This window comes from Suncus etruscus, chromosome 4 (assembly GCF_024139225.1).
Source record: "Suncus etruscus isolate mSunEtr1 chromosome 4, mSunEtr1.pri.cur, whole genome shotgun sequence".
NCBI lineage: Eukaryota > Metazoa > Chordata > Mammalia > Eulipotyphla > Soricidae > Suncus > Suncus etruscus.
The window spans coordinates 45,133,559-45,146,010 of NC_064851.1; the positions used below are offsets into that span (position 1 = coordinate 45,133,559).

The 12,452-nt window shown below is 38.6% G+C and overlaps 1 protein-coding gene across 1 annotated transcript; it reads left to right on the plus strand.

The window, feature by feature from the left end:
• The first annotated feature begins 952 nt into the window (after positions 1 to 952).
• Positions 953 to 12,142, plus strand: C4H1orf146 (chromosome 4 C1orf146 homolog). The gene is made up of 5 exons (XM_049772294.1): positions 953 to 1,021; positions 7,689 to 7,782; positions 9,710 to 9,878; positions 10,621 to 10,699; positions 12,008 to 12,142. Exons 1-5 carry the CDS (start codon positions 953 to 955, stop codon positions 12,140 to 12,142), a joined length of 546 nt encoding a protein of 181 aa, XP_049628251.1.
• The last annotated feature ends 310 nt before the right edge of the window (positions 12,143 to 12,452 follow it).

A 12,452-nucleotide genomic window follows, 5' to 3' on the forward strand; every position in this document is an offset into this window, starting at 1 on the left:
TTAAGAAAAATGAAAGTCATTCTTGCAATAATAATTTTCAGACATAAAAGAGAAAAGAGCTGGAAGTTCCAGCTCACCTCAGGAAGCTCACCACAAAGAGTGATGAGTTTAGTTAGAGAAATAACTACATTTTGAACTGTCCTAATAATGAGAATGTATGAGGGAAATGGAAAGCCTGTCTAGAGTACGGGTGGGGGTCGGGTGGGGAGGAGGGAGATTTAGGACATTGGTGATGGGAATGTTGCACTGGTGATGGGTGGTGTTCTTTACATGACTGAAACTCAAACACAATCATGTATGTAATCAAGGTGTTTAAATAAAGAAAAAGAAATTATTAAAAAAAAATCAATGCTCTGGGGCCGGCGAGGTGGCACTAGAGGTAAGGTGTCTGCCTTGCAAGCGCTAGCCAAGGAAAGGACCACGGTTCGATCCCCTGGTGTCCCATATGGTCCCCCCAAGCCAGGGGCAATTTTTGAGTGCATTGCCAGGAGTAACCCCTGAGCATCAAACGGGTGTGGCCTGAAAAACAAACAAAAAACAAACAAAATCAATGCTCTGAAGTTGAAAACATTATTTTAAATGTATTTTTTTGTTTTGGTTTGGGGCCTCCCCTAGATATGTTCAGTACTTGTACTTATTCCTGGTTCTGTGCTCAGGAATTACTCCTGGCAGTGCCCAGGGGACCATATGGAATGTTGAGGATCAAACCTAGGTTGGCTGTTTGCAAGGCAAGTGCCTATCTGCTGTACTATCTCACCAGACTGAAAATATTATTTTTAATCATTGTTAGTAGGAAAGATAGTAATGTATAACTTAATAATCCATTTCCTATATCAGATTTTGACTTTCAGATTTTCTTTCAATAGTTTTATTTCTATAATTACTGACCATTGCTCATATCCCTTTGCTCTTATTTTTCTTAGATCGTGACACGATTAACCCAAGGACAAACATGGCTGAAAGTAGTGGAAAAGAAAAAATAAAATGGACAACCACAATTATCATTAGCTCATCACTTAAGGTAAAGAGGCATTGGGCCATTCATTGATCTAAAAAAAAAATGACTAGAACATCCACCTAGAGTGATAAAGTACAGTGCGTAAGGGACTTGCATGCAGCTGACCCTGATTTTTTAAAATATTTTTTGGGGGTCACACCCAGCGGTGTTAGGGGTTACTTCTGTCTCTGCACTAAAAATTGCTTCTGGCAGGCCTCGGGGACCATAAGGGATGCCAGGGATTGAACTGGGTCTGTCCATGGTTGGCCACGTGCAAGGCAAATGTCCTGCATCTGTTTTTATCTCTCTGCCCCCAACTCTGATTTGATCTCAGCACCCCATGAGGTCCCCTGAGTTCCTCCAGGAGTAATCTCTAAGTGTAGTACAGGAATCAGCCCTACCATTACGTATTGCCCCTTCCAAAAAACAAAAACAAAAAAAAAAAAACAAAAAACAAATCCATCCAAAATAATAGAACATTATATATTTTAATCTTTATCTTAAATTGAATATAACTTAAAGATAATTGTTATAACCTTTGAAACTTTTCAAGTCCTTTTTCCCAAAATATCTTGGAAACATAAGTTTTTTCTTATTTTTTCTAATATAGATGTTAAATAATAATGTTAAGTAATAATGCAAATATAAATATACCAAATGAGGGGGAGGTTTGGGCTACACCCAGCAGTACTCGGTTACTCCTGGCTCTGCGCTCAGAAATTATTCCTGGCAGGCTCAGGGACCTTATGGGATGTCAGGATCGAACCTGTGTCAGCCACGTGCAAAGCAAATGCCCACCCACTGTGTTATCACTCCAGCCCCAGTATATATCATAACTTTTTTTTACAAGATAAAAACAACAAGCTGATGTGTCTGTCTTTAGGGAGTAGCTATTTACCTGCAGTTTGGAGGAGGAGGCAATATAAAGCTGAATGCCTGCATCTGTTAATCAACACACAATTTTTGTTGTTGTTGTTGTTGTTAGTCAACCCACACACTTGGCAATTCTCAGGTCTTCTCCTCGATCTCTGCTCAAGAATCTTCCTTCTGGGGGCCGGAGAGATAGCATGGAGGTAAGGCGTTTGCCTTTCATGCAGGAGGTCATCGGTTCAAATCCTGGCGCCCCATATGGTCCCCTGTGCCTGCCAGGAGCAATTTCTGAGCCTGGAGCCAGAAATAACCCCTGAGCACTGCCGGGTGTGACCCAAAAACCACAAAAAAAAAAAAAAAAAAAAAAAAAGAATCTTCCTTCTGGATGCTTGGGGAACCACGGAGTGCCTAGGTAACTGGGTCCTCTCCTAGTTACTCTGGAGAAAACGTTACTTGCCTACCTTAAACATAAGCTGGTATCAGAAAGAAAAGTACCAGAGAATTAGAAAAATATTGTTGATTGAAAAGTTAGAAATTATCTCTGGGTTAGTAGATAAGGCTCAGGTGGTAAAGCAAATGTGACTTAGATTTATGGAATCAGATGCCTTTCCATCCAAACCTCCACTGGTGTGGCCCCAGTGGCCACTATAAAACAGTAAAGAGTTGTGGGTCAGGGATATGACTTAGTGGTAGTATGTCTGGATTTGAGCAGTCAAGGGCTTTACAATTTATTATAGTTCCTATAATAAAAATGTAATAGGTAACATGCTACTATAGTATTATTTTCAGAGTTGTAATGAAAAAAGTTATTATGTCAACACTATCACCCCTTACTATTGTATGACAAATGATATATTATTAACATGGTTTTGATGATATATCATCCCTACCACCCAAGATTCTCCATCACTATTCTGTACACATTCTTAGAATTCGCTGAGAATCTGGTGGTGGGAATGTGTGGGAGGGGGAGAGACAGTGGTTTGAGTCACACTTGGCAGTGCTCTGCAGCTACTGGGAATCACCCGGAGTGGACTTGCAGAACCATATGGGATGCATGGCCTGAACATGGGTGGCTGTGTGCAAGGCAACTGCCCTTCTCACTGTACTATCTTTCTAGTCCCAAGTAATACATCTATTGTACAAAGTAAGTCTACTTATTTCCTCTATCTAGAATATGAGATGAAATTGAAAATACATGGGGCCGGGCGGTGGCGCTAAAGGTAAGGTGCCTGCCTTACCTGCGCTACCCTAGGACGGACCACGGTTCGATCCCCCGGCGTCCCATATGGTCCCCCAAGCCAGGAGCGACTTCTGAGCGCATAGCCAGGAGTAACCCCTGAGCGTCACCGGGTATGGCCCAAAAACCAAAAAAAAAAAAAAAAAAAAAAAAAGAAATTGAAAATACATTAATTCCTCTATTCTATCCTTCAAATGGAGAGACATGTTTGAGAAAGGTTTCTCTAGGGAGTTCATCTGCAAGCACTTATTGGGAACACTAGTAATTTAATATAAACTGAATATAATTTTTTTTTTTTGTGGTTTTTGGGTCACACCCGGCAGTGCTCAGGGGTTACTCCTGGCTCCATGCTCAGAAATTGCTCCTGGCAGGCACAGGGGACCATATGGGACGCCGGGATTCGAACCAATGACCTTCTGCATGAAAGGCAAACACCTTACCTCCATGCTATCTCTCCGGCCCCTAAACTGAATATAATTTAATGGATTGATTAGTTTAATGCTAGACTGCAGACCCTGTGAGAGATGTTCTACTTTTGGTCAAAATCTCTATTCAGTCTCCCTTCTGCTGTTTCCTGAAAAGGCAGATGCCCTCAGGGAAGAAATGGCCTAAATGCTGGACTTGGGTCTTTGAAATTTTCTAGAAATTGACTTTGTAATTTTTTTAATTGGCCATCTCTGATACAGTCAACACATTTTTAGAATGATCTAGTTTACCTAGTTGTCTTTACTGGTGCATTGGCCTAAATTATTTAGTCTGCCATTGCTAGAAATACTAAAAAAAAAATAAAAAATAAAACTACAGGAAAAAAACGAAGTTAAACTGTATGTCAGGATCTGTTTGAATAACAAAAATACTTAAAAGAAGAAAAGGTGGGACCAGAGCGATAGTACAAAGGTAGGGCGTTTGCCTTGCACGCTGCTGGCCAGGATGGACTTGGGTTCAATTCCCAACATCCCATAAAAACTAAAAAAAAAAAAAAAAGGAAAGGGCCCTATATTTGATACATTGATTCTGGCTTGTTTGCTTAAATTGAGTGTTTTGAGAAAGAGTATTAAATAAATTAAGCAGTTAATACATTTGTATTTATATGGAAATTAATAATTTTATCCAATCAGGTGTATTTTTTGCTTCTAGGGCCATACTGATGGTTTTCAGAGCTTATTCCTGGTTATGTACTCAGGGATCACTCCTGGTGAGGCTCGGAAGACCATATGGGATCCTAGGATGGAATCTGGGTCAGCTGCGTGCAAATACCTTGACCACCATACTATTTATTGGTCTGATTCTAGGAAACATTCTTTTTTTTTTTTTTTTTTTTTTGGTTTTTTTTTTTTTTTTTTTTGGGCCACACCCGGTACTGCTCAGGGGTTACTCCTGGCTATGCGCTCAGAAGTTGCTCCTGGCTTGGGGGACCATATGGGACACCGGGGGATCGAACCGCGGTCCGTCCAAGGCTAGCGCAGGCAAGGCAGGCACCTTACCTTTAGCGCCACCGCCCGGCCCCCAGGAAACATTCTTTTTATTTGTTTTTTTGTTTTCGTTTTTGTTTTTGGGTCACACCCGGCCGGCGCTCAGGGGTTACTCCTGGCTCTATGCTCAGAAATCGCTCCTGGCAAGCTCAGGGACCATATGGGATGTCAGGATTCGAACCACTGACCTTCTGCATGCAAGGCAAATGCCCTACCTCCATGCTATCTCTCCAGCCCCAGGAAACATTCTTTTTCTTTTTTAAATATATTTTTTATTTAAGTAACATGATCATAATTGGGTTACAGTCACAAACAGAACACTCCCCTTCACCAGTGTAACATTCCCCCCTCCACCCTTCCCAACCCCTGCCTGTATTAGAGATAGGCATTCTACTACAGTTGTTTGTTTTTAAGTTCAGTAAATTGTATTTTCTTTCCTTTAAGGATAAGAGTAAAAAAATACAGTAAAGGTGTGATAGTGGCAATCGCCGTTGTTTGCGTAGGTCCAGAAAATATGGGGAAAACGGAAAAAAATCATTGGTCTGATTACAAAAAAACCTCACCCCAGAAGTTTATTGGCATAAGACCAACTCTGGGTTCCAAGGCATACCAGTCTGTTCAACCTGAGTCATTCTTCGTGGTCCCGGGAAACTTTTTCACACTTTAGCTATTGTTGGTATCAGGTTCTTATATTTAAAGATTCTGGATTTTGTGCATTTCTTTCATCGATGTCAGGCTGATGTGGAGCATCCTCTAGTTTCAGCATACCATTAAATGCGGAGCGATCTGCCCTGCAAGCAGGCTATTGCTGAGTCGTCTGGGTTTTGAGAGCACTCTTTGGAGTAAGTCAATGCCAAAGCAGTGGTAGGTCTTCCCTGGTAGGGGCTTGGATCCTGGTAATCTTATAGACAATTGTGGTTGTTTCCATAGATGGTATCCATTGTTCAGGTGTGTTTGGGTGATGCCCATTCTTCTGAGGCCTAAGCCAAATCATTATGCCAATGTTCAGGGTATAAGGCCTAATTGCATTACCAAATTTGTGTTCCCATCTCTATTAGATAAGATCTTGTTTGCATATGTATTATTTTCCCATTTTAATGTGCCTATGCAAAAGAGAAGCAATGCCACAGATATTGTTAGTGCATCTGGGGGCCAATGAATAAAGTCCAACATTTCCCGTAACTTGGTTCAAATATGAAATCTGTACAAAGATACTTACTTTTCTTTTTTTTTTTTTCCCCCCCTCCAAGATACTTACTTTTCTACCAGTATTGTTTATAAAACAGATCTCAAAGGGAGGAAATCAAACAATCAAATAACAAAACCAGTGGGCAAAATTGTCACTACATGAGGATGTTCGAAAAGAGTTATAGATGTTAAGGGAATACATCTGAGATATACAAAGGAGATACACGTGTCCCTTTTGTGTTTTAGAAATAGTCAAGAGGTAGGGTGCTGTTTCCGAGACACCACTTTTGGACAAGTGAAGGGCACATGGAGCCATGTCCTCCCCGTGTTGCCTGCTGATACTTCCAACTCCCAGAGAGGCATTTGCTTCCTAATTGCTGGAAGCCAGAAGTTTACCAGTCCCCTCCCAGCCCCTTGCAGGAACAAGGGAGCCTGGGGTCTCCTTTAAATTGCTCCCTTCCAGAACCCACTTGCTGGGACCCTGAGCAGGTGTACAGGAATAACCCTGGGGACCAGGAGGAAGGAGAGAGAAGGCTGTGGGGGGCAGCAGAGGCTGCATCTTCCCCTTAGCTTAGACAAAAAGCCTACAGCGTGGAGCCATGCCGTCCACGTGTTGTCTGCTGAAGCTTGACTCCACCCAAAAAATTACTGTGAAAGATATGTAATCCACCTTGGCCAAAACAAAAATCATTAGTACAGAAAAATGGTTAAATGTGGGGTAATAGGAGGTCTGAGTGAGGGAGTAAAGGAATAAAACGAGCTCCTGGGTGGCTTTCAGATTATGGCAAACAGATTAAACACAATGATACCCAAATATTTGTCAATATGCCCCTACGTGGTTTCACAATGGACAGCTTTAGTAAGGAAACTTCCCTGGGACTTCCTGAAGCAAGAACCTATTGTGCTGCTGTTCTCACCTCGCTGGCTTGCCCAGGCATGTGGCCCAGGGGAAGCTCTGGAGTTCCGGAGGAAGGAGGTAGAGGGGTTCTAGGGTGACCCATGTCCCGCACCCCTTCCTAGGCCTGGTTAAAGAGGCCTTTGGCATGACGGAGGGCTGCCAAACCCCATGCTGGCAGAATCTTCTGGCTCCCAGGAAGGAAGGAGATCCTTCAAGAGCTGGAAGGCCGGAAGGTCAAAGCCCCCACCCAAACCCTCCCTAGGAAACATTCTTAACTGCTTAAAAGTTAATATCAAGGAGCCAGAACAGTAGGACGGTGGGTAGCACATTTGCTTTGCATGTGGTCGACCTGGGATAGAACTCTCGCATCTCATAAGGTATCCAGGCCTGCCAGGAGTTATTTCTGAGCACCTCTGGGTGTGGCCCAAAAGACAACAAAAAAAAGTATTGAGTTACATGATAAGCTCATGTGATATGCAAATACAGAATTTAAATCAAATGTCTTTTTGTTGTCTTCATACATATTTTCTATCTCAGCCAAGCATAAGACAATTTAAAAGTATTCTAAAAGTAACTGCGATATGAAACAAATAAGAGTATTAGTCTCCTGTGCAGTATTATATGTGTATGACATGTCATGGTTTTGTCATCTCTCATAGAAATACATCATCCCAGCTTCCAGATTCATATTAGTTCCCCTAGGATCTATCTCCAGTTTTTTAAAAAAATGTTTGCACTTCATTTATGCTGGATCTTATTACCATTTTGTTCTTTAATACTCTTTAATTTCCTTCTGTAACAAAACTATTTTTACAACTAATTTCAAACCTAAGATGAGTATGTTTAAATAGAAATACATATTTTTCTTGTTTAATAATAGAGAACTCATTTAGTGATTCTTTTGAAAATGTACCATTTAAAAGATACTGTTATCAAAAAGCATTAAATTTAAGTTTTCTTTAGCTTTAATAGAAGACTGATGTAAGTAAATGATAAATCTGTATTTCTGCATTTTTTTTAAAGAATTATGAAGTTGCATCTGCTTTAGAAAATCGAGGTCACAAAGTTCGATATTCAGAATCAGTGGAAAATGGATCAATTATATTTTCTCTTTCTGGTACAGTATGTTATCTAATTACTTTAAGTTTCTTTAAAAACATGGGTATTTGGACTGGGGAAATAGTACAGGAGGTAAGGCACTTACTTCCCTCCACCTGGTTGAAATGGTTTGATCCCCAGACCTGCATATATGGTTCCTCATGGACTGCCAGAAGCAGTCATTGTATAGAGCCAGGATTAAGCCCTAAACTCTGCTGGATGTAGTAGTAAACATTCATATTTATAAATACACATATATCCAGTTTTTAATTTATATTACATTGGATAGTTTAGTAACAAAGTAGTAAACTTAAGGTGGTTATCTTTTTTTTTTTTTTGGTTTTTGGGCCACAACCGGTGGCAATCAGGGGTTACTCCTATCTCTCTGCTCAGAAATCGCTCCTGGCAGGCATGGGGGACCATATGGTCCCTACAGCTGTGCTATTTCTCTTTTGGGAGAGATAACTATGTATGAAATTTCATATATACTGCTCTAAAAAACAGTATATATTTTTAGTTAGAAAATATATTCCATTCTATTTAGAGTTTTCTAAAATGGAATCAATGAGATCTAGTAGAGAATGATATAAATTGCTTTCTTTGGAATTACAACAAAAATAGAATTAAACCACCTCTCTGAGAATCATAATTTAATATTAAAATATTCCTTATATTAATGGAGGCCAACATTATAGTGTTCAGTGGTAAAAATCCAGAAATGAAACAAAATTTTGTGTGTGTGTGTGTGTGTGTGTGTGTGTGTGTGTGTTTCTTTTTGGACCACATCCAGTGACACTCAGGGGTTACTCCTGGCTATGTGCTCAGAAATCAATCTTGGCTTGGGGATCATATGAGACGCCGGGGGATCGAACCACAGTCCATCCTAGGTTTGCATGTGCAAGGCAAATGCCCTACCGCTTGTGCCACCACTCTGGCCCCTGAAACAGAATTTTTAAAAATAGTTTCATATGAGTTTATTGATTTAGTATATACAAATACTAAGAGAACCATATGTTCATAAATAATGTTCCTGAAATCTTAAAACTTGCTTTGGTGTGTCATAGGATATGACATGGGCCAGGACATGGGAAACAAGCCAGCTCTGCCAGGGCTTGGGAAATACAGATATTTAAATTAAATTAAATTAAAAGAGACCTCAGTAAAGGATTTTATTAGGAGGGTTGCAAATAGTCTAGTAGGGATTTTGGAAGAAAAGTCACTTTCAAAATTTAGAAGCAGACTTTCAGATTGAAAGGGGTCCAATTCTAACTTTCTTCATTGTAGCTGAAGAGAACCCTCTAGAAGCAAAACAATTTTCATGAATACTTACTATGTGCTATAGCCACTTTATCTGCAAAGTGTGTATTAGTAATATACATTTTAGTTATATATTTAGTTATATATGTTACTTTGTTCTATTGGAAAGATGTCTCCAAGGAGTAATTAAATGCTTCCTCAAAACTACCTTTATATATTCCCAACTTATAAATCATTATAATGTGGAAAATTAACTTTGAAAATATAATTTATTAGCTCAAAGGTATGGCATGCAAGCCTTTCATATACTAAACCCCAACTTTGATCCCTGGCATCTACCCCAATATTTGTTATGTACATGCATTGATATTATTTGTTGCATTAATATATTTAGTGGTGTGATTATTATATAAAAGGAATTTCATATGTTCATCTTAACTAAAATTAGTTATTACCTTCTGGTGAAAAATGCTTATTCGTGTAAAACCTTTACTTTGCTATTTAGAATAAGTTGTTCCTTTATACATAGCACTTCAAAGAAATATTTGACCATACACTTATTAATATTTGTATTAATAGCTGAGGGCCTGGACATTGATGACTATATTTGCAGGTATTTTTGTTGATTTTATTTACTGAGATTATATAATATTTTGAAATGTTTTTACTCTATAATTCATCTTTTCTAGGAGTTGCATTTTTATTGATGGATACTGCAGAATGTTTTAGATTAGCTGAAGAAATATACGTAGCCAAAATTGAGAAGTTTATTAACACTCACCAAAATAGTTTTTTGGTTCTCTCTGCTTCACTCCATGGAACTGAGGAATGGAAACTGATGTTCAGGATTCAGCAGAGGTATAGTAGAATAAAATTATTGACATTTAGAATAAATTTATTTATGTATCTTATATCTCATAAATTTGTGTTTTAACTTTTTATTTAGTAAAATAATCATAATTTACAAAGTTATTAATAGTTGAGTTTTTCTTAAGAATTCAGTAAGGACTGTCCATACCATTTTCAATAGGAGTTGAAAAAGATAACATTCCCACCAGCACTGAATGTTCCTTTTTCACCACATTCCTCCAGCAGATTGTTTCTGCTACTTTTGATATGTGCCATTTCTCACTGGTGTGAGATGATACCTCATGGTTGTCTTGATTTGGATTTCCCCAACGATAAGTGATGCTGAATAGTTTTTCAAGTGCCTACTGGTGATACTTGTATAGACTTACTTTTCTTAAATTATATGTTTATTTGAGTTCTAATTTCTTTAGGCAGGTGAGCTTTATTTTGTGAAAGATACACTTCATCATGTGAACACGTCATAATGAAATGTAAGCCAATGGCTACTCAGTGTCAGTTATGGTGACAAATTTCAAATTTTATGCTCATTTATAAGAGTATCCCATAGGATAAATCAAAATTGAACACTTTTTCAGTTAGTTAACTTCTGGCTCTAAAGCTGTCATCAAATCTTCCATGGAATAAGGCATGATATAAATGAACAAATGGCAAATTAAAAGGTTCTCTTTTTTCTCAAAAGAATAGCTATCAGTGAGTTGTCTGATCTCTTTAATTTATGATTGTTTTACAGATTCCTGGGTAGTAACTTACGAATACTTCCAGTACACAACACAGTAAATGCCATTAATCTTATGTGCACAATAGCTAAGGTGAGTTACTTGAGGAAAATTGACACATTTATATATGCTTATGATTTTTTTTATTTTGGAGACAAACCTGGCTCTATGCTCCAGGAACCATATGGCATGGGGGAGGGCGGGTTTTGAATCAAACTGAATTATCCTTCCCACCCTACTCTGTAAGATTCTTTTTGTTCTTGTTTTTTGGACAACACCTGCTGTATTCAGGACTTATTCCTGGCTATTTGTCAAGATCATTCCTCATGGGCCCAGGGGACCATATGAGGTTCCAGGGATCAAACATAGATCAGTGGCATGCAAGGCAAGTGCCCTACCCACTGTACTATTTCTCCTGCCATACCACTATAAGGTTCTTGACTTACACTTAAAAAGGAACACCCTCTTTATAACAGAATGACCAATGTACTACTCTGTTCCTGACATAGAAGTTTGTGTTTCTACATAACTTGTTTTGAATCTGAAATCAGCCTCTTAAGTCATCATAATTCATATAGCAACTATTAGAATGACTCTTCTTGACCCAAAAGAGAATTTGGTCCTATATACTTTAGTGTTAAAGGCTCAAAAAGATTACTTAAATCTTCTAAGTCTAAAGCAGTGTTTCTATTTTTCCAACCATGCTCCACTTCTGACCTCTTCTTTCTGTGGCCCACCTATCCTATCAGCTGGCCCTAATCTGGTGCTGTAGCCTTCATGTATGTTGTTTTTACCTGAGACTCCTGGCTGAGAAATGCTGGTCTAAAGTCTAAATATTGATCAGATTGTATCTGTGAACTGTCAGAGTATAAGCGTTTTATTTTACAGAAGGTTCTCCACAAATTTTTTAAATTTTTTTTTTTTGGGTGGTTTTTGGGTCACACCCAGCAGTGCTCAGTGGTTACTCCTGGCTCCATGCTCAGAAATTCCTCCTGGCAGGCACGGGGACCATATGGAACGCTGGGATTCGAACCGATGACCTTCTGCATGAAGAGCAAACGCCTTACCTCCATGCTATCTCTCCGGCCCCAGTTGTTTAATTTTTTAATGCTTGTCCTCTGCTAATGCCACCAACTTTTCATGGCAGAAAGAGGTGTCATTATTTCTCTTGAACTCTGAAAAAATTCCATTGAAGTAGTTGTTATAGTATTTGACTCGTTAGTTCTTGCCTCTGAAATTTAGATGTTTTCCTACTACTCTAAAAAACTCATTTATTATCCTAATAACTCATACTCTAATCACATTTACTATCTAACTCCTAGACAGTTACCTATATTTTTGAAATAAAAAAGCTAAATAATACTTTATGTAAGTACTTTGCAGATTTCTATTTTCTTCTAGATTACCTCCAAACAATTTATAGATACCATCTGCTACAGAATGTCAACAACTAAAGCATATATCATTGAGCAAAGTCCTGTTTGGAAAACACTTCAAAAGTTAAAACTGAGTAGTGAGTCATTTAATCCAAATTAGGATATAAGTTACAAATAAATGTTCTAGAAAAATACAGTAAATTATAGATTTCATTTAAGTATAATGTTCAAATGTAAAGTATTTGTTAACATCTATAATAGAATGTATACAATTAAAAGTGGTTTTATTGCATTATTTGATGGGGATTTTCTATTAAACTTGGTACATGCATATTAAAACTCAGGCAGTTTTTGTTTTGTTTTCCCATTGATGCTTAGGGGTTGGTCACTCCTGGCTTTTGTGCTCAGAAATCACTCTTGGCAGGTTCAGGGATCAAATGGGATGCTAGGGATCAAAATTGGGTCCTTCC

What these genes read in the sequence shown, in the direction of transcription:
- C4H1orf146 (XM_049772294.1), top strand. Translation starts at nt 953, where the DNA reads ATGGCTGAAAGTAGTGGAAAAGAAAAAATAAAATGGACAACCACAATT. An exon ending in ATGTTCAGGATTCAGCAGAG is followed by an intron (nt 9,879 to 10,620) that starts GTATAGTAGAAT and finishes ATTGTTTTACAG; the next exon opens with ATTCCTGGGTAGTAACTTAC. An exon ending in TTATGTGCACAATAGCTAAG is followed by an intron (nt 10,700 to 12,007) that starts GTGAGTTACTTG and finishes ATTTTCTTCTAG; the next exon opens with ATTACCTCCAAACAATTTAT.